Source organism: Aquila chrysaetos, chromosome 8 (genome assembly GCF_900496995.4).
Source record: "Aquila chrysaetos chrysaetos chromosome 8, bAquChr1.4, whole genome shotgun sequence".
Lineage (NCBI taxonomy): Eukaryota > Metazoa > Chordata > Aves > Accipitriformes > Accipitridae > Aquila > Aquila chrysaetos.
This window is the reverse complement of record NC_044011.1, coordinates 46,318,196-46,340,941: the sequence shown is the minus strand read 5'-3', so window position 1 is coordinate 46,340,941 and position 22,746 is coordinate 46,318,196. Positions and strand designations below refer to the sequence as shown.

General features: G+C 49.0%; 1 protein-coding gene across 10 annotated transcripts in view; it reads right to left on the bottom strand.

Annotated features, from left to right (window-relative positions):
* KIRREL3 (kirre like nephrin family adhesion molecule 3) overlaps positions 1–22,746 on the bottom strand; it is a 341,383-nt gene that overhangs the window by 131,103 nt on the left and 187,534 nt on the right. For 2 of the 10 annotated variants that reach the window (XM_030022465.2, XM_030022468.2), the window contains exon 1: positions 11,311–11,403. The exons of 7 other annotated variants lie outside the window; for them this stretch is intronic. In XM_030022465.2, coding sequence (XP_029878325.1) covers positions 11,311–11,398 — 88 coding nt within the window. In that variant the 5' untranslated portion in view covers positions 11,399–11,403. Of the gene's footprint in view, positions 1–758; positions 857–11,310; positions 11,404–22,746 lie in introns of those variants that run through there. One more of the 10 variants, XM_030022477.2, reaches the window with a different exon arrangement.

The following is a 22,746-nucleotide window of genomic DNA, read 5'->3' as shown; positions in this document are numbered from 1 at the left end:
TCTCCCCAATTTACATGATTTCTACAGTATTTTGCAAGAGATGCTATCCCCTTGCCACTTTCATCTCGCTTACCTCAGACCCTCTGAAGCTCCTCGGCTTGCTGCAGCCCTGGAGCTTGGACCCTCCCTGGGAAGACACCTGTATTGTTCAGTGGGGCTACGGCCAATTCACCTGCTGGTGGATTTGACGTGCGCTTCAAGGACTTCCAGGGGATTTCATCTGCTTTTGACTACAGCCCATTGTACATGCTGCTCCATTCAAGCCACAAAATACATCTCCTGTTTCAAGGCAGCAAGCTGCTGCAGGAAGGTCAGGAACAAGGTTTCAAGAGAAATTTAAGCAACACACGAGTCCCTCCCCACGCATCCCCAGTCTCTCCCTGATGCTTCCCCAGGTCAGCCCCTGAAACCATGACACATCACCATCCACATCATCCCACCAGGAGGAGACGTGTACTGATGAGACCACACGCGCCGACTCCGAGGAGTCGGCAGGGCAGCCACAGCCATCAGAGGACAACCAGGTGATGGGCACATCCGTCTTGGTCACACTCCAGTGGTTGCGTTGCACCAGCCGGCACAGCCTACATGTACTCTACAGAGCTTCTCGTGTCCGCCGGGGCACGAACAGCAAGGGCAGGAGAGGCTAACAGGCGGTTTGAGCCTTGTGCCTCACCCTGTCTGTCCACTCTGCCTCCCCCAGGCACTTCTTCTCGCAAGCCGAGAGCTTGGATGGCCCTGGGCTGTCTGTCACTTACCCCCACGCTCCACTTGGCAGCTCAGACCTGAACTTGCAGTCGCTTGGGGAGCTGCTGACAAAGTCTGCGGTGGCACCGATGCAGCATTACTTGTTCCTCCCTGTCCAGCCATCTTCCCTTCCACCCCTCCCAAAACCAGGAGCTGCGTGTTCAACTCCATATAACAGAAAAATAACACTGTCCCACCAGAGAGGAAAGGGTGGAGGACACGTATGAATCCCATCACACCTTTCTGCAGCATCTCTTCCGTTGCACTTGATGAAACAAGCTCTCCAGGGAATCAAAGTGCCTTTATGAGGACATGCCCCAGAGACTGGAAAAGTCCCAGACACTGCAGCACACAGGGTCCGTGGGAAATGGATGGGGGGGCTGCAAGGGGAGGGCATTTGGAAGATGGATTGGGCCAATCTAAGCTGGGGCAAGCCTTCCTGCTCCATCTCCGGCGACTGCATTGGCATCAGGGTGTGCTCCTAACTACCAGGAGGGCTTTCAACAGGAGGGATTGTCTAAGATGGTCTAAAGTCTGAATGAAAAGTCTCAGAATGAAACTGGCAGGGAGAAAGATACAAGATCCACACATTTTGATTCCTTAAGAACACAGTGTTTTCTCTAAAGACCTGATTTTATCACCAAACACCCTGGTTTCTCATTTCATCAAAAGCCACTGCACTGTTCCTTGCTCCTGCTGGAGGACCCCTGCATGTCCCATTGCAATCCAAGCAACATTACACACGAGCAACACATCTCAATCCAAGCAACACACAGCATGACATTATCCTGAAGCCTGGTGGGAGCATCTCATGTTGGATTAAATAACACATTTGGTGCTCCACTGACACACAGAGAGCCACATTTACATGTAGGTCTAGAGATCTGTGTAAAGCAGGAGGCATACCAGCTTCATACCCCACCCAGACTACCCCGTAACACCTCTGCTCAGCTAGGAGAAGAACATGGCAATGGAAACACTTTCCAACACCCCCATGCTGCTCTGACAGATTGTGGACACACTGGAGAAAAAAATAATAAAAATAAAGCCACACCACTGAAAAGGTCACATCTATTGTAGTGCTCTGGCTCAACAATGGCTTCTCACAGCTCCTGCCTTGAAAGTGTTTGTGGTTAAGCCATCCATTTACAAGTCTAGAAAGACAGAGGACGGTACAGGAAAGCACAAACTACTGCTACCCTTGGAAACATCCAGCAAACACAGCTATCCTCTGCCTGACTTAGGAAATCACAGTCACTGCCTTCAAGTCCATCTGCCCCAGATCCATCAGCTCCTCCCACCTCAAATCCTGCAAAGCCCATTGCCCAGCTGCTCCAAGTCCTTCACATGCTGGACACCCTTGACAAGTGCCCTGGCTCCTCCAAAGACCGAGTAGCTGTGGCCCTTTAATCCCCTCTGACGGCAGGGAAAGCACTGAAGCACAGTCGCGCTCTCATTTGAAGATGACACGACAGTCAGAGGCAGGGAACCCTGCGGTCCTCCTATTACTGCGAAATCATGCTCCAGCCTCGCAAATGCCATTACTTCTTTGTATCTTATAATTAAATTGTATTTGCCGGTTACCTCACAGCACGGCTGCAATTCTTGTGCATCTGAGGCTTTTTTTTTTTTAAATTTCTGATCTTCAGCTTCTATTTTATTTTTGCCTTCCTTACCAACTCTCAGCAATTTCAGAAAACTCTTTAAACCGCCTTCCCACTTGTGAGGTGAGAAGGGGGTACGAGACCTGCTGTGCAGCACCAGTCCATACTATGCCAGCTCCTCTTGGGCCACCCACTAGTCCCAAGCTGAAGGAAACCAGTGATGTGAACAAGTCATCTTGGGTCAGACCTACATACACAGGTTAATCTCTGTTTCCTCCTTAGCTATTTATAAACCTCCCAGCAACCTGAATGGGAGCTGAGGCACCTAAATAGCTTGGGGAATCTCACTTATGGTGGTATTACCAAACCATCACTGATGAGTAACTTGGCCAAGGGAGCAGCAATTCAAGATTAATCGCAGCTGGAGGTGCATTTGCTGCAGTCCCTGCTCTTCCCCTTCCATTAAAACTTGCTCGAAGAGCGTGTGGTGCTAAGATGGAATGGGCAGCAGGAAAACAGGTCTCTACCCTCCACCAACGAGCAAGGCACCAATTACAGTAAAGGGAAGAAAGCCACAAGATTTAACGGACTACCTAATCATTACATTTCCATCTCTTTCTGCAGGAAGGCTGCTCTGATTGAGGTATTGAAACTTTAGTGTGCTGGCAGGGAGGGCTTTGGCCATGCTCAGCAGTAGGAGAAAGGAAAGTGAGCAGGCAAATTTCAGGCTATGGGAGGCTGATTGCTGCCCTGTCCGGACCACATCCCAGCAGTAGCAGATTCAGTCACACCATGATATACGAATCCATCACCCAGACTGCTAGGCCATGCAGGCATCCCTCTGCAACACCGGCTGCAGACTGTGCTATTTTGAGTCAGCACCAGTCAGCTTGCCTGGGTCCAGAGAAGACACTGAGCATCCACAGCACCAGCTGCAGGTTGCAGCATTCAGCCTAAGTCTTTAATCCTGCAATATTTACTCTGTCTCATGACCATCCCCATTACCCTTTTAGACCATTATCAGTTTCCTGATTGACCTGAAAACTCACAATTTCTGCAACTGGTTCTGCTGGCTGGATCTTCCCCCTGCAAACGCTTTGCTAGCGCTGCTCACCAGCTCCAGCAAAAAAGGCTAGTAGTTTACACAACGTTAAATACTTCCTCCACCTCTACAGATGCAATTACCACAGGTAAGAGGTGGGAAGGTAAACCAGGGAAGATCGGTATAAGGGAAGGACTTGGCACCCCGCTCGTGCCCTTATGCAGCCCAAAGCATGCGCAAGCAGCAGGGATCTTGTATACTGCAGTTCCCCTTCTCATGACATGCCTTGACCAAATTAAGCCCCAGCTCACAGCTGATGCCCACACGTGCCTTTATGCACCTTTCCTGCTACTACTCCTCATATCTGCTGCAAAACCCTATAACTTATTGCAAGCAGCTTGGCTTCCACTGCCAGGGGGCCATTTTCCCAGTGTTGGCCATAACTTGGAATGATATGTGAAAACAGCTCCCCAGCTTCTCCCAGTGTCAGCATGCTGCTCCCTAGCGTGCACTCTCTCAATCCCATTAAAAGTAATGGGGTGAGATTGTCCAGCCCATTACTTTCAATGGCCTACCTTCAGCCAGACAGCCTAAAGCTCCCATATCCTCAAAATAGCAAGCAGAGTAGCTCCAAAATTCTCTGCTTCGTTATCACATCATGTATTCCAGCTTGCCAGAGTTTAATTGGAAAGACAGCCAAGGCTGCATTTAGGTTTGCTAATTGCTGCAGAAGAGACACAAGTACTCCTTGCACCACTGACAATTATTTCCTTGCTCAGCAATTTTTGGTTTTTCAAGGTGTGAGGTTTTACAAAAATTGTTTAAGTTCTTTTAAAAAAAAAGAAACATACGCAAACACAGCCACAGGAGAGGTACTTTACGAAACTGTTGTGTGCTCCAAGATTCAGCTGCTCTTGCTGGAGCTGGAGGGAAAGTACAGTTGCAGGAACAGCTAGCCAGGGAGAAGCACAGCTCTTGCAAAAAGCCAAGCGCAAATCATATATTTAAGATGCATCACAGGAGCTGTAGTTTGAGTACGTCTGAACTGTAAGTCCAATAATACACTGAAGGCAGAGACAGGCCAAAAATCATAACACTTAGCTTCCAAGACCATTTGATATTACAACACGCTCAGAAAGCTGCGCAGCCAAACACCTTTCTTTGGGAGCTTGAGAAATCCCATTTCTGGTCTGATTTCTGACCTCACCTTCTGCTCTGGTTTCATAAAAGCCTGGTAGAAGTTGACCGTATAAAACCATGTGCCCCCCTTACAGCTAGGGAAGGCACCCATTAGGGATGTACATAATGACATATCCAGGACATTGAAATAACAACAGCCATCTCAATACCTGGCATAAAAAAAGTGGGAAGAGCTGACTAGTTAAATAGTTGACAAAAAGAGAAAATTCCCTCCACCATAAAACACCAGAAAGTTGCTGAGATGACACTTACAGCCAAGTGATGGAAGTTTTGAGCACAACACAGACTTTTCTTGCCTCCGAGATTAGCAATGAGAAGACTACAAAGTGTACCTCTCCGGTACCAAACCCCCGCAAGCTCTTTGCATGGCCTCTGCGGACTCGATGCCTTGCCCTGTTGCAATGCCGAGTCTATCTGCTGCTGCTTCAAAGATGTTAACGTCTTGATGCTCACAGCCCTGTCCAATCCAGGACAGATGGTAATAAATTTTTCAGTGGCTGGAGCAGAGTGCAGCAACTGTGTGATTAGCATCTTTTTCTCCACTGCACATTTCATCTGTAAACTAAGATTAAATACCTGGAGGAAAAAAGCCGCAGGAAAAGGGAACTTTAATATGTTTTCACTGCAGAGTTCACACGAGTGAGCAAACAGCTCAGATCTGAGGTCACGGGCAGCTCGTGGGGAGGGAAGCTTTCCCCATGTGCCAATTCAAGTTACCCAGTTTTCACAAAGATGCTCTTCCTGTTAGCACAGCTGTATCTTGAAATTCTTATGACCCAGGCAGCTGGCCTTCAAGCCAACACTATGAGGAGCAGCAAGGTCTGCAATCCCCTGAAAGGGAACAAGGGGAGGAGAACCGCTCCATTACCTGTCTGGGCTTGAACTCTCGACTCAGACCAAACAAAACCTATTGCAGTTGCCTGTCAAGCCTCAAGGACCTCACTTTCCTGTAACCTCAGTCAGAGATAAAACAAGGGAATGAATTTCATGTATTGCATGAGAGGTTAGGGATGGTGCCTGCTGTTGAGAAAGAGAAGAAATCATCAGCTACAATTTCAGCAACCATCAAAACACTGTTCTTCATCACTGCAACTCAAGTACAAGGCCAGTGTTGCTGATAAGACACCTCAGATGGCAAGCATTTTAGATCACCATTTAAAAAAAAAAAAAAAAAAACCAAACAAAAACCCAAACAAATCACACCCCACCCCTCCAAACAAAAAATAAAAAACCCACACAGAGAAAAAACCATCACACCCTTTGTTTTGGAGTACACACTGCTTATAGCCAGAAGACTATTGTTAGGGCTTGTAAGCCATCCTCCTCAATCACTACAGATCCTCTTCTCTGCCCACACACACAAAAAAGAGCTCACTGACTTTGCACCCCTCAAATGTTGCACCATGTTTACTCACATATAGATGTGACATGGGGATCCTGCATACAAAATGCTCCTTTTGGTGCAGCCTGAACACAATGTGAAAGATCCAGCTGCTCTTAGAAGGAAAGCCAACGAGATCTGAATGCTCTGGCTCCACTTGTAGGAATATTTCTCTTGAGCATTTGCTCACTTAACAAAAATCCAGACACACCCAATAGGCAGGGCTTCAGGTCACCCAGAGAAATATCCCACTTTGCTATTCTATCTCCAAACATCTTCTAATAACATCAGGCTGTAATCCACCTTTCACCATTCATGGGGGTCTGCCCCTCCTCTCCCCGCACTGAGCCAGGGGAGTGTGGCAGAACACAACTGACTTGCCTTGCGTTTCCAAGGAGCAAGAAGATCCACATTAGGAGTGCTGATGGATGGGTGTGCACCACCTGCCTTTCAAAGGACATTACACACCATTGCTGTAATCAATAATGTATTATTTCCTGTATGTTTTATACCCTCATGTTTATTATGTGTAAATAGGGATTTACAGTGATCTGAGTGTGTTCATTTAATGTAGCTGACACCCTGCATATGAGATCTGCCAGCTGCCCTCTCGAGACCTTCGGGAAAATGAAACTATGCTTCTTCCACAAAGCCATCTTCGTGAGAGAAATGGGGAAAGAAAGAAAGAAAAAAAAAAAAAAGAATAAAACAAGGCCAATATAGAGAGATCTGAGAGTGTGTACATGGAACAGAAAACAGAGTAAGAACGCCAGTGCTGGGATTCAGAGTCACACCAGCATTATTGTGAAAGGAATGTTAAATATTGCTGTTATCTCAAGTCCAAGGTGCTGCTTCTAGGAGGAAGAGGTTGGGGTGGGGGAAGAAACTTTTCCTTGAAAGGCATTGGCACACCTATGCGAAGTTCCTTCTTATTTGATCTTTAGCACAAAGAGCAGAACAGAAGCATATCATCCTTTGCAGCTAAAATGAAAAAATAAAGAGAACTTTTATCCCAGATCCATTTATCTCAGGTAATAAATTCTGCTCCTGCCTGCAGCCAGTCAGTATTTTCCAGGTGGGTAGCTTTCTTGCTGAAAAAATGAACAAAGCAATCAAAATAATTTGCTAATTCATTTCATACTCTTTTTTTGAAGTCTAAACTGCAAGTTAAAACAAATCTGAGTAGCCTGGTGCGTTGTGTCAACATTTCGTTCAACAAATATCAAAGCAATACTGAAATTCTTAATTGTCTCTTAAAAGATCTTAACATACCTTCAGAAGTTACACGGCACTTTCCAGAAGGAAAGCAACACCACAGCTAAAACTAACAACCACATATATTTTCTATAGGATGGTGAAAGCCTAAAGGTCTCCTGACACCTTTCAGGACAGCACTACTGAAGTGCTTTTGCCTGTCTCGACAGCAGCCTGTAGCACCTTCAGCCTGAAACACCTCGGGATGCAAGGACGGGACCGTGCTCCCATGTTCCAGTTGAAGCCACCAGACAAAGTGAAGCAACTTGGCTTGTTCAAGCCAAGTTCTTGATCCATATTCTTAATCAATGGACCAGTTCAAAAGAATATTTAGGTAGATGACTGTGTAAATATGAGGTCTGAGCAGTTTTCCTGTGCCACATTATCCCAGCACACCCAGCGTCTGTGCCTTTCCAGATGTGTGTGCCCTACCCAGTATCCTCTCAAGCTCAACTTGGTACTTCCATTTCAAGAAAAGGAGGAGCACGCCTCTGACTGTAACAGGCGAACATCTTTCCTCCTGGCTCTGCCAAAAACTCCTTGTGCAGCCTCATCTGTGTTATTTACTCACAGCTTAGCTGGGAAAGAGCAGCAGCATCCTTCTCCTGCTTCCAAGTGGATGCAGGGACCACGTTTTTAGCAAGCATAAGGCATCCTCAGGCACTACAGAGGAGCAGGAGGCTCAATTCGCTCCCCGAGCTCATCTCCCTCACCAGGCTCCTGCACGCTATTAAACAGCTGCCACGTTCCACCTCGGAACTTCCTGCAACTCAGCAAAAAAACAACAAAAAAAAGGAGCCCTAGCACGAAAATAGATAAGTACCCTAAAACACTAAAGGAAACAGACAGGCACCCATTGGTCAACAGCTGTGCGCTGCTTTGGCATCGTCCCTCACTAGAAGACACTGCATTAGAGGAAGCAATGATTATCATCATTAAATGCCTTGATGGAAGCCAGGCATCTGGTTTTCAGCATTTAGCTGATAAAATAAATAAGGGTGCTTTTGGCAAACACGGAGGGAACAAACATGATACGATCAGAGAAGCTGGAGGGATTCCAGCTTCCCTAATAGCGTCCCTCCCTTTTGCCAGCTCAGGGACTCTCCCACAGCGGAGTCCTGCAGAACATCAGGCCACTTGCCTCATCCCCTAGTGCACTCTCTGGGCATGCAAATCCCCTCACTAAGGAGACTCAGCCCTCCTGGCATGGGAAGAGAGACAACAATCTGTACTGAAGTATGACAAGCATGCAGAGACTCAAGGGCACAAGTGGAAAACCTGCTGCCCCAGTTTCCTCAGCCCTGCTCTAAATGCAGAGGAACGGATCCCACCGATGCTGCTGCACCTTGAGCTGCTGTGGGGCTCACACAGGAAGAAAAAAAGCAGCTTTCCAGAGCACACACGCACACTGCAATCTGCCCAGATAAAATACCCTTGTCTGAGACACACTTGCTGCCTGAGGAAACTCCTCCGGCTGTGTGGTACCCCATAGGGGACCGTACTGTCACACCCTGCCTGCAGCAAGGACAGAAGGCTGCCCAGCTCCTCCACCTAGACTTGGAGGTTACTCCATAGACCAGTTGTTCCTTCCACCATTTGTGTCCCAGGGATGCATGCCTACCCTGCAGGATTGGTTTGCATAAGCCACTGAAGCTAAGACACCAGGGCTGTTCTATCCATTAAAAAAGGTGCGCAGCCTCAGAGATGGCCATTTAACATATTTCTGCCTTCTAGATGGCTTTTACTTTTCACTAAACTGAAAACGCAGTACAATATATGTGACTGATTAGGCTATGTAATACAGTTCCTGCACATTTAGATTAGAAATGATTATGACTTAAATAAAATAGCTGAACACAATTCTTATTGCCACCTATTCCCCCCACCCCCCTTTCGAACACAAGACACCAAGTGGGAGGCGTAGAGCAAGTCTAGAGGAATAATAAAGATACCATCCAGTTCTTGCCCTGCATCTCGTGTTAGGGGAGCTGAGGCCCAGGAACGCAACTGTAGATACAAGGCATAAAGACAGTGTCTCTCACCTCAATGTTCCTTAAACATCCTCCCAGAGAAGCCCCTCTTCTGCAGCAAGAGGAGATATCCCCTCACGTGCAGGACAGCTTACCAAAGACAGGGGTACAGAGGACAGCTGTCCACCCCACACAGACCCCACAACCACGCTCTTGGGGAGCACAACGCAAGAACAACTTTGGAAGGGAGGAGGCAGATGCTTCCCAACAGGAGGGCTGGTAGTTTCCCCAAGGAACATTCAGAAATGCTGGACCACCCTCCATCACAGCATGATAGCAGACCAGAGAAGAAGGCTTGCCCTGGGCTACAGGACACTACCATCCTGAAGTCTATAACCTTAAAACAGATATTCCCCTAGTTAGCTTTAAATGCTCCAGGTGACAGGGTGGGAAACAAACTGGTGACCACCTTCCCAGATGTTGCCCTGGCATGCTACAGGCAGGGGAACTAGAATATACCCATCATTGCAGCCAGCAGCAGGCTGGTGAGACTTGGCAGGGCATGATGCAGCAGCACACATCTGCATGCAACAGCAAAGAGGTTGGAGGGGACCAGACAGACGTGCTGGCCTTTCCTGAGGTTTACCTTGATACTGCCAACCCTGGAAGAGGATTTTCATCATTCAGAGCTACATGGGACTGAGGGAAGGAAGCATATATTCTTTTAGCGCAACGTCAAGCATCACACCTTAGGGAAAGTCTTAGGAAAGAAATTTATCAATCCACATAGGGGGAAGATGACATTTCAGGGAGATACAGGCAGCATCACAGTTCTGCCGGGCCACGGAAGAGAACAGGTTTAATGAACTTTAAATGTCTGACCTCAGGGAGACCCCAATACCTTCCTGCTCTCTAAGCCACTAACAGAATAAAGCACACAGGCAGGTACCATCTGTTGCAGATGGTGTGCTTTGCCCTGATGTCCCCCAAAAGCCACCCTGAGCCTCCCCTCACACAGACACCTTCTAGAGAAAACAGCTCCCGTAGCACTTGTGCTTCCCCCCTCAGCATTGCAAGTAGTGGCAGCTGTCCCACGTTACAGCACATGATAAGCCCGAGGGAACAGCAAGGTCTTGGGTAAATTTAGGGCTAGATTATAGCCCAGCTAACTGTGACTAACCTTCTGAAATGAAGGTCAGAGCTGGTACTTTGGGATGTGATTTTCCTCCATTTATTTCTTGATGGGAAAGTGATGGAGAGTGTAATTACTGCTGTACTACCGCTCAGAAGTTGCAAATGTCCTTCCTAGCCCAGGAAAAATGAAGACTCGGATACAGAGTGCTGTGCAAAGAGAGGGAAAGAGGGGCATCAAACAGTCCTCGCCAGCTCCCGCGACGTGTAGGGAAAAGTTACCGGGCTATCATCATCACCCCGAGCATGGGAGATGTCGCACAGCACCTGAAGCGCTGGTGTCCTCGTGGTTATGGGAAGCAGCACCCATTGCCTGCTCTCACCTGCGCTCACATGAACCTGCAATGCCTTTCTTAAACCTTCTCTGTGCAACCAAAGCAGCTCCACCAACGCTTGACAAGAGCCTGTGCTTTTGAGAGATTACAGAGACGACTGCAGCAAACCCTTGCAATCCTGCGAGGCAACACGGTGTTGGAAGCGACCCGAAACCCACCTCTCTGCTGCTACATGGCATATCAAATTCAGGTGCAGTGGAGGGCAAGCTCCCAAGCAAATCCTGCCAAGGGCTCAGGAAAACCAGAACCATCTCCTCTGAGGAGCAAAACAAAAAAACCCCTCCAAAACTAATCCCAAACAACCCTAAAACCCCTCCGCTGCAGCTTCAGCAACAAGCTGCAAAAAGAGATGCTTAGTTGCAAGAGGAATTTCCACTCTGGCAGCCTGTAAGCAAGCCCCAGGGTGGGGGTGTGCTGAAATACCCCCCTGCATCCAGCAACCCCCCCTGAGGAAAGGCAGCCATCAGGCAGCATCACCCCAACCACCACACCTCAAGGCCGGGGAAACCAGAGAGACCACACGGCTGTTGCAGCAAAATACGCATTAATACCCTCCCTCAAAGGCTTTTAAAGGGAGGACACCCACTATTTCCACACAGTATCTTGCAGCAGGGTGGGAGAGCAGTACCTGTCCTCCGTCGCACAGACTTCAGGCTTCCCGCCAGAGCAGCCATCTTGTCTCCCCACCACAGCACCCATCTTATCTCCTCGCCTCACCGAAATATCACCCCCAGCATGGCCCCTGCCACCCTGAACAACTTCTCCCTCAGCAAAGCAGAGGGGAATGGCAGAAAGAGCAGGCTGGAGGAGCTACCTCAGGGCTTTAATTAGCTGAGTGCTGGCACCTGGGACCAAGGAGCACCCCACACCCACTGGGCGCATTCCAGCACCTTCCGCCCTCGGGGCAAGAATCACCTCTGAATAATACCACCACAAAAACACCTGAGGAAAAAAATTAAATTAAAACCAATAAATCCCCTTCCCCTTGCTGCAGGTGGTTGGGGGCTGAAGGCATCTTGCCTTGAATGTCCCCTGCCATGTTGAAAGGGTCCCCAGGGAGGCTCTCCACACACCCGCACCCTCGGCGGAGACATGTCAGCTTTGCTTCCCTTTATGCTTGTATAAGAAGAAAGGGACAAATAAATTGAGATTTACGGGATGCCAGAAGAGCTGATTTTTTAATTTTATTTTATTATTTTTCCCTCCCCCCTCGAACTCAATTTTTTATTTTTATCTTTCCCCCTTGCAGTGACTGTTTGAAGGCTGCAGATGGAGTGCGGGGAGCAGCTGGGATCTCCTTGGAGAGACATGCAGTAACAGCAGGCTGGAGGGGCAAAGACGTGTGTGCACACACACATTCACTCTGGACAGGACCCACCAAGGGAGGATTGCTGATTTTCCTCCTCTGGGTGTCCATCTTGCCCATCACGTTCACCAGGACGTGCTACTGGATGTCCTTTCTCATGTTTGTTCAGGAAGCACCCGAGCAAGGTCCGACCTGGTTTCCACCATTCGAGCAACAAATAATGAAGAAAATACTTCCCTACAGCTACTCCCCTGTGCAAGTGGTTGTGGGATTTGCTTGGCACAGGGGCACTGTGTGTGGGAAATCTGAGGGATGTGGGAACTGCTGGTGGTCTCTTGATGGGACCAGCTCCTACAGCATCTCCTGAGGACCCCAGGCAGAAGCTGTACACCATCACCATGCCTCTGTCCTGCATTTATGGGGGATTCCTGCTGGCAGCTCTGCAACCTGCCACAGCATCCACCTTCCTGGCCCTCGTTCAATCTGCGATGAGTTTGCCCTTGTGGGTTTCTCTGTGTCTGAGCACAGTCTCACAAAGCCCTTCGCCCCTTGCCAACACCAGTGTCGGTGCCAGCACTGCAGGCCGGTGCCAGCACCACCCATGGGTGCCCCAGGTCAGCGTGGCACTGAGCTCTGGCTACGAGCATGGGTTCAGGCAGCCACAAAATGGAGAAATTGTGATCAGTTACCCAAAAGCTCCTCTGGCAGGTCTCAGCTCTTTGAGGGAGTAAATAAAACTCTCACTTTATTTTCCCTGCCTTAGCTGTTTCATTTCTTTCTTGGCCTTTCTTCTCTCACTCACTCTCATTTTTTAAGGATGGCAATTTTTTCACAAAGGTTTCTGCCTCATTTTTTGGTGGTTTTTTTTTTCTTATTTCCTCCCCCAGTCAGTCTAAATTTAGCTGTCACTTTACACTTAGCTCAGTGTCTTTTGCCCATTGCTCTACTGGTTCCAGAGTTTGCAAATAAAAGCCTTGCCGGTGTGGACAGCGTTGCTGACACACTCCTGGGAACAAGGACCCTTCTGCAAAGCAGAGATCCAGGGGTTTTATGGGGCCATGAGAGGGACCAACCTCACCATGGTCTCTACAACCCCACCGTGGTCTCTAGGACGGTGGCTCTCGCTGGGATCACGGTCCCTAAAGTGCTGCCCCTCTTCCAGGCGACAGGCAACAACCACCTCTTCACAGGATAACTTCCCCTGCTGTGCCAATAGCCATGCCAGCAAGATCATGGATGTATGCCACACGCCTGTCCCCGTGCCCGCACAGCACGTACCTGCGGGAGGACAACACGCACCGCATCACCGCCGTAGCACGTACAGACGCAGACGCGAACATGCTCAGATGCAGGCTGACTTCTATCTGGATGTGAACACACGTGCAGATATACATCCTACGCATGTTCCTGGTGTGCACACATGACACTGCCTGTATCACACAGGCATGGTACCTCCATGAACACACCTATCACCCTCTACACGCAGAGACGAAGCCATACACACAGGAATAAGCATATTTCACAAAGATGCCCCCTTTTCAGTAGCTGGTTTCTGTTTTTGCTGGAAATCACAAACTATTATTGCATTACTGTGCTGTATCTTCCATACTGCTTTTAAGCCATTCTCAGACTTCACATTCCTCTGGGTCTCTCACATCCTTCCCAAACCATCTCTCTCTGTAGTTGCCCCTTTTTATGTCACCGCTGACTCCTCAGTGATGGGAGGCAGTGGTTAATATTACATTTTTCCTTCCAAGCATGCAAATGCCCAGAATGGACCTGAAAACAAGCGACTTCCGACCAAAGCAACGTGATTAGGAAATGCAGATTTTTCTTCTCCCTGAAGTACTAGTGATTGGAGTCAGGTCTGTGTCACCTCTGCAGACTGGCTCCGTCAAGCAACTGCTTTCAATGCTTCTTTTAATGAAGTCTCATTGATTGATTGCTCCTTGCCCTTACAGGGATGCTGCTGTCACCCCAACCCGCTCTTGCCAGCCTGAGGATTACGGCAGAAGGGTTCAGCCCACGCCAGCCCGGGGCCTGTCTCTCAGCTGAAATTTCCTACCTTACAGCACAGATCTGCAGCACGAGCAAAGTGACAAGTTTGAGCTGCCGTCAGCAGAGGAGCCGACAGTCTCATCTGAATAACGGTGCTCGAGTTTAGTTTTTAATTAAGCCCTTGTGGGTTCCTTGAAAGGTTGGAGATGACACAGCCTCCTCTGAAGCTGGCCTAGGGAGACATCCAGAGTCAGCACCAAAGCCTGCCTCCTCCTCAAAATGATATGAAATTGGGACCCTGGAAAAAAGGATGAATTCTGAAGGGGAGCAAAAATGGTTTTTTTTCTGAGTCCAGGTTGGCTCTGGGAGGAAGCAAGGCTCCTGTCAGGCTCAGCTCCTGCCCATGCCTCTGCTGCCGAAGGCAGGGGTGAGGAGCGCACAGCCCTGCCCGATGAGACATCATTCTCCAACTCCGTGCCCGGCCGTCCCTTTAGGGTATCACAGTGATGAGCGCGATGTTTCATCCTGGATTTATCACTGTGGTCTATGCAGATGCCAACAGGGAAATGCTCTCCCTTGCATTTACACTACTGGATACACAGCCATCAAATATCCTAAATTAAAGACCTACGGCTACTGTCCAATAAGTCCTGATATGCCTGTATCCATGTAAATCTTAACGTGTGCTATTTGCTTTCAGGACAGATAAATGTACAGCTTCCCCTCCCCATCCTGCCCCACAATATTATATTTTAGTACTGACTGGAAGATTTCCATCAAACAATATAAACACATTTGTCAAAACTGTTCACAGTGGCTGGTCTTCTCTGAGGAAACGATTGAAAAGGAACAGTGTTTAATTCCCAGTTCAGTGGGATTCACAGCGCTGTGTTATTTGAGCTTTTGTTTTCTCCACGCTTCCTTCTCTGCTTTTTCTTTTTAGGTTAGAAAATCCCCCAAGCTAAAACATTTCTACCTGGATTGCACTCATTTCTAACCAAAATAAAAAAAAACAAAACCAACTTGTAGTTTTGAACTGTTTTATTAAAAAACCAAACCAAACAATGACAACAGAGGAATTTTTTAAGGAGGGATTGTGCATAGGGAGAACGCTTTTTCCCTGGTTCAAACGAGAACAAGCCTGCCCATTTTCCCCACCCGTCCTATGGCCATTTTAACACGAGGGTAAATACATGGGGAAAATGGGGAGAAACAGGTTTATGGCTAGGAAAACGAGATGTGAAAGCCCCATCGGAGGAGGCATCATGGACTTAGCACGGGGAAGGGGAGGCACAGAAAAGCCTGTAAGGTGATGCTAGTCACAGAGGACGCATCAAAGAAAGCCTAAATTTCACAGTGGCAGTCTGGGTGATGAACACAGGTGGAGGAGGAGGACGAAGGTTGCTACTGACAAAAGACAGATAAAGGGGTGCTTAAATGTCACATTGTCTGCTGTGGCAATCTGCAGCCGCTTGTGGCAGTGCCCTGTGTCCTCCCACTGTGGCGACCTGCTCCTCTCGTCCCCTGCTTTGTCCGAGACGTCTCTTGATGCCGACTTCAGGCAGTCACAGGTCTACAAGTCCCGGGACTCTGGCTAACAGAACCACCCAGACAGCCTCGACAAATGTCCTATGGGCAACATGGAGTGGGAATTGACACCGAACACCGTTTCCAGAGCCATTTCTGCTGCCACAAAGCCAAAGAGCGCTCCTCCGCTATCTCCTGCTTTGAAGAGCTCTCTTCATATGACACAAGGGTTCGGTTCAAGCATTCTCACTTCGCACCGGTTCCCTTCCCTCCTAGTAGAGGACCTTTGCTCATCTTGTGCTCCACCAGATCTCTAGGCATCTTCTTCTTTCCCTCGTTCTTGTTTGCCTCATTTCTAGCAGTTTAAGGAGCAGCTCTGAGGATGCACAAAAAGGCCTAAACCCTGTCATTATTTACACATCTCCACTCCAGGCAGTTAAAAAAGGCGTGAAAGACTGAGGTGCTTTCAAAAAAAGAAACTATGAGATTTTTCAGAAATAGAAATAAATAGCAAACTACTTCTATGTCCTTTTTATTTGCTCCCTGGCTCTGCAGAATGTAAAGGTTATGTTTTCCAAATTTTCCCTGCTACAGTAAAGACCAAACAGTCAAAAGGCAAGAAAAGCTGAGCTCCTCATTTCATGTCATGACTCCAGGAGCTGGGGCCTTTAGAAAAGCAATAAACATCATGGGACTGATGATCTTGAGTATCGGCAAGATTTGTGAATAAGTACAGAATTTTATGGGCCTTGACTGTCGTTTGCCTTAGGATCCTTCAAAAGGGACTTTCGGTTATCCTAAATATATCTTGCTTCTTTTTCAAAGTCCTTTTTCATCAGCCAGGCTCACTGTGGCTTGTGCTAAAACCTGTGCACGGGGCACTGGTGTATATAAGCTCTCCTGCACTGATGAGAGAGATTTCTCCTCCTGGTTTCTGCGGTTGTAAATGGAAGAATGGGGTGCTACCCCAGAAACAGTGTCGTGGTTTAACCGCAGCCAACAACTAAGCACCACGCAAGCTGCTCACTCACTACCTCCCCCCCCCCAGTGGGATGGGGGAGAAAATTGGGAAAAGAAGTAAAACTCGTGGGTTGAGGTAAGAACAGTTTAATAGAACAGAAAAGAAGAAACTAATAATGATAACACTAATAAAATGACAACAGTAATAATAAAAGGATTGGAATGTACAAATGATGCGCAGTGCAATTGCTCGCCACCCGCCGATCGACACCCAGTCAGTTCCCGAGCAGCGATTCCCCTGCCCCCACTCCCCCCAGTTTATATACTGGGCATGATGTCACATGGTATGGAACACCCCGTTGGCCACTTGGGTCAGCTGCCCTGCCTGTGTCCTGTGCCAACTTCTTGTGTCCCTCCAGCTTTCTCGCTGGCTGGGCATGAGAAGCTGAAAAATCCTTGACTTCAGACTAAACATTGCTGAGCAACAACTGAAAACATCAGTGTTATCAACATTCTTCGCATACTGAACTGAAAACATAGCACCTTATCAGCTACTAGGAAGACAATTAACTCTATCCCAGCTGAAACCAGGACAGACAGCCAGACACATGTGCCTTCGTACACGGCTCACAGCCTGAGCAGTAGCTCCCTGGAGACCTCAGAGCAATTTCTTTTCCCTTTTTTCCTGCAACGGGCCAAGTGCACAGAAGAAGGGCTCCAGCCCCAGGGGATACGGCTCTTGAGATCGTTCCAGCCGGGAGCAGATGGCAATTGCACATGAGCATTTCAGGCATCACTACGATTATGGATAGGCTCACCTTAAGAAAACAGAGAAACTCATTTGTCCTACTATTCAAACCCATGTCTATATTCTCGGTTGACACAAATCAGCCTTCCCTCATCGGCATACACAAACCTACATCGGATTACTTCAGCTATCTGCAAGCCCAGGAAGGTGAGTGTACCATGTGTAAGGATCCCAAACACCACCGTGTTACTAGGGTAACACAGCAGCGATGCTTGGTACCACGCTGTTGACTACAGCAATACTTTTCTATAAGGGTCCCTCAAAGTCCTGCATAGCTCTTGGAAAGAGCTCAAGCCAACAGGAGAAAAGCAAACAGACCCCCCTCACCCGAGGGGAAAGCTCTCGCTGGCTGCCCGCAACCACCCTGACAGCCACACCAACCTTTTATTAAGTGTCAAGCCATTCCTTTTGCCTATCGCTCTGTCGTATTTCCATTACCTTTCAGCAGGGGAAGATTTAGGATCCATTCCCTTGTTTAGCAACATCCATTTGTAACAGCGGGATCACTGGGGAGCAGTCAATAAGCACTATGCCGGCCCATCCCTGGTAACTGTGCAGCAGTTAGTGCAGAATATGAAATATATATGGCTGCCTTCACCTAATCTAAAACTGTATCAAATGGCTCTTAACCTTGCCCGAATGAATTCAATTTGGCTACCGGATGCGGATCCAATTCCTTGGGCTAGAACAGAAAAATCACTTACTAAAGCGATGCTCCCGAGGGACTAGCTTCTGAAAGAAAACTCTGAAAGATTTCCAGTTCGCTAATCCTGCGATAGCTCACGCAAGACAAATCTGGAATGATGAGGTCTTTTCGTCAAACACAAGCAAACCCCACGAAACACGGGAATAGCATTACAAGTACATTGGAGGGGGAATCGTTAGCGAAGCTCAGGGGAGATGCAGAATACAAGGATGGGCAGAGGACGGAGATGTGAAATCAGAGGATCTTTGCCTATTTCCAGTGGTTTGATAAGAGAAGGACGTCTGTAAAAAGAGAAGGCAGATAGTGCTCAAAAGCAAGGTGGACAAAGTGTGGACAGTCCCAGCCTGCTGGCTGGCTGGTGGGAACTAATGAGCAGAAGCGGACAGCAGTGCCAGCTGCCAAGACTGCGAGGTCCCGATGGATAGTATCAGTATAGGATCTGTCCCAGGCCTGCTGTCTGGAAATAAGGAGCTGTTTCTCCAGGAAATCCCACTGCCACCGTCCCTCCTACCTATCTTCATCACAAATACGGTTTTGACCTTCCACCTGGTTCTCCGTTCACTAGTAGCATCATCTAGATCTTCCCCTTTCCTCTGTTTTATCCCAGGAGATGACCTGGGGTGCAGGCGGCTACGGAGAAACCCAGGCTCCAGCATCTCTCCGCAGGCAAGCCTGGCTCTTCACTGCCGGGGATGCTCCAGGAGATGGTTTTCTCTCCAGCATCCCTTTCTCCCACACCAGGATCGCAGCCCTTGGCCGACAGGCGCCAGCGCAGCGGTTTGATTTCCCCTGGCTCGGGAAGCACCACGCAAACCGCGCCGCGCTATTGACTTCTGCTCGCAGTTAATTGAATTGTCTTGTACTACACTTTGTTTAAGCCGATGAGCGATGGCTTTCACTCGAGTATCCAGCTCGCGGTGAAATAAGGTTGGAGACGACATGCTCAGTGCCAAACCCCACTGGCCACCCAACACCGCTCCCGAAAAGCTGCTTCCCTTCCCGTGGGGACCCGCTTTGTTGGGTGCTGGCAGGAATTTATCACTATTTAGGTCCCACCTCTTTTCTTCTCGCGTCTCCCCATCTATGCAACAAGGGATGGTGCTCGGGGGGTATATCGGGACAGTTGCAACAGGGATGCGATGGGAATGGGGAGGAAGGGCGCAAGGAGCTGTCGCACAAGCCAAGGAAAGCGGTGTGGGGAAGGGAGGAGAAGGCTACGGGGAGAAGCAGAGAGGGGCGAGCAAGAGCCAGCGGCTCAACAACTTCATTTCACGAGCAAGGACTGCCGGCCGCCCCCTCCGCACAGCTGGGCTGTTGCTGGGCTGTTGCCGCACGGTGCTGTGGCTAATGAGGCATCTGCTCCGTTTGACAGTCTGCATCTGCTGCCGCTCGCCTCCTCCTGCCAAGCTCCCGGCAGCCGCCGAGCGCCGGGCTCGCCTTCCCTCGCAGCCAGGTGCGTCCGGCCGCCGCCACCTGCGCTGCCCCGGGCATCCCCAGGGCCGGATCCAGGCACGCAATGAGGCAGGGATAACTCTGCCGAGGGAGGGGAGGCATCCAGAAATGCCGGGCAAATAAAGAAGCCCCTCTAAAGATGGAGCAGGAACCTTTGCTCCAAAATGTACCCACGTCCCCCTCTAATTGCTAGTATTAAGCCATAAAATTTTATGTTTGCAGTGTATCCTTTTATGTAAGACTCCCTGTTTACAATCACTTAGAGCAAGCTGCCAGGCCTGGCGTTAAAATATACTATTCAATTAATGTGGGAGCCCAGGGCGGCACGGGGGAGCGGGAGGCGGCGCTGCAGGATGCTCTTCCAGCCAGGAGATGGGAAACACGCTGACCGGGACTGGCTTTAATGGAGGTGAAACTTGGCAGCTCAGCCAGAGATGGAGCGAAAACAAAACCCAAGACTGGAACAACCTGGAGACGAGGAGAAAATCCGGATTCGCATTTGGCCTCTCCCTAAACCAGAAGTGTTGGGGACAGGAGGCTTTTTCCTTGGCAAAAAGGGTCTGTTTAGAAGCAGAGGTGCCTTTTTGCTTTGCTTAGGGGCCCTGTGGTGGAGGTCAAGCAAGAGGCAGCCAGGTTTTGCCAACAAGACAGAGGTTAGCCATTATTTTTTTACGGGGAGCCCCTCTCTGCTGCTGGAAACTGCTGTCCTCTTCAGAGCCGCAGGTGCCTCTTGCTAAGGGCTGCTAAATTATCAAGGGCTCCTCTCTCAAGATGAAATCTTAAATCAAAGTCTCGATCACTATTGGTCACTGAAGACCCCGCAGGGCTTTTCTAATCACAGAAGTGGAAATCCACTATCTAAATCAAATCCCGGTTAATTAAATTCCCAGTTGAAACTCGATATTTTCACCTTATTCATTTCCTGACCTGCACAGCTGCACTGTTGTACAATGTGGTCCGGAGAAAGCTGCAGTGTGGGAAACCTTTCCAAGGGTCTGCACGTGGGTCTGCGTGCATGGCGGTTGTGAAATCCATTCGTGAAGCTTGTGAGGCATGGAGAGATCCATCACAAGTGAGCGGTGAAACAGGCTACATAAATCCAAAGGCAGTTTGAACATCTTATCTGAATGGCAGCGCTCCTGCTTCGTTTTTGCTGTCTTTAATGAAAAAATATGTGTTTCAGGGAGATACCGGCATGTCATTAAAAGTAACAGAGTGAATAATGCTGAGATAACTGGGTCAGACGAGTGGTGGCTATAAAGCCCAACCTGATTTCCATATGCGGAACGCAAGACGCCTGGGTTTTGCTCCATGCTCTGCTACAGAGGCTCTTGACCTTGTACAAGGAGTTATTTTCCATGCTCTGCCTCAGTTTCCCCACCTACAAATCAGCAACCACTTCCCATTGTCAAAATTTAATTGCTCAGTGATGGTGAAGCCCTTTCATAGGCACCAAGAAGGGCCAAAGGGACAGTGTTTAGCACTCCCTGAGCTCTCCACAGCCAGAGAAACCTTGCTGCGTGCAGAGTAACAAGCTCCGCTTTTCACGAGGAGTGAATAAGCCACATATGAACTTAATCCGGTGCCCAAGCAGAACAGGGGGGAAAAAGTGGGTCTTTTGCGCGCCCAGCCCAGCATCTCACCACCAGGACTCTGCATAGCTCGGACCTCCTCAGCTCGCTCTCAGCAACATCTAACATCACAGGTGATGCCCAACACAAAAGCCGACAGAACGTACGGCCAGGCAGGGGATGGAGCCTGGTTTTTGCCGCATTTTAATCCAGCCCGACTCTTCCTCTTTGCCAGGATCCCACACAGCATCTCCTCTTTGACCGGGACCCCATCTGGCTCGCCTCCTTCCACCCCACTGCAGCCAGCTTCCCCCCTCTCCTCCCTGGCTCCGCACCAACAATGCGCCCATCTATTAACTGAACTCGCTAGTCTCTAAAATTGGGACTCCGCCGGGTAATGTCTTAAATCTGAGGCCCTCCCTGGATATTTCCATATTTCGGAGGTTTAATGCATTGTATTTAATGTACTCAATTTGGAAGCCAGCAGGCAATGCAATTTTCAGGTGCACGCAATGTGAATAATGAAAGTCTCTCAGTCCCCGGCTCTCAATCCACCTGAGTCCCTGGAACTGCATTAGAGGAGGAAGAGAGGAGGACTGTCCAAATGAAACTCAGCAGCTGAGGGATAACGGGCAGGAACGAGTCGAGGGCTGATGGATGAATTTCGGGTGTCCCAGCCAAGCTGGAGAACACGCTGTACCGAGCACACACTGGGCACGCACACCATCTCTGGGAGACATTTAACTGGCCTTAATAATGTCAGTGTCTCTTAATGAAAATAGTCTGTTCCACTTAATAAGTACAGCGCGCTCTTGGGCCATCAATCTACCTAACGTGGGGTTTTTCGGCAGGCAGCGCTGGGCAGGCTTAGCTCTCCGACAGAGCTGACCCTGTCAGCATCGGGGAAGCTTGTTAGTGTAAAGGCAGCTGAGGGGGCAGATACATTAGCAGCCTGGAGGTAAACCATGAGATGGGCAGAGGAGAGCATCCTTCCCTCCTGGCTGTTTCCAAATTTACCCCAGCCTCTACAGAGTAATCACCAAGTCCACCGACAGCATGATTACTCCTATTATTTACGCGTGCTCCCACTGTGACCGTGGCCCCTGGGAAGACGGGAGCCCTGCTATGGCAGGTACAGAGAGAGCAGGCATCAGAGAAGCTCATGCTGAAGGCTGGGATGGTGCAAAGCCCTGCACTGTGTGTTCTGCCTTGTTCATGTCCCATTAACTGTGAACCTGTGGGAACCCCCTCCGAGGGTCAAAGGGAAGGCGCTTCCCCTGGTTTCCTCACCCTAGCGCAAAATGAAGATTAATTTTAGGCAGGTATTAAACCCACGGAGACTATTAACTCCATCGCAATGGAATAAAGATCTCGGGGCGCATTATCTGCACGGGAACCTCATCCTCTGGGGAAAGAGCAATAGGCAGAGGAAAATACTCTCCCTGGGAACACGTGGACTGAAGGAAGAGAGAAATTCTGGGGTGCAGAATTAGCCAAAGATAAAGGACCTGCAACTGATGGAAGAGGAGTTATATGGGAGACAAGCCCCCTAGCACAACAGGCTCTCAGCCCATAATTGGGACTGCCAGGCACTAACTTAATAATGTCAGTAACAACAATGTTAATAATGAATTCGCTAGTGTGGGATTTGCCTTCACTGTGCAATTGGGGTCCTTCAGAAAGCAACACTGAAG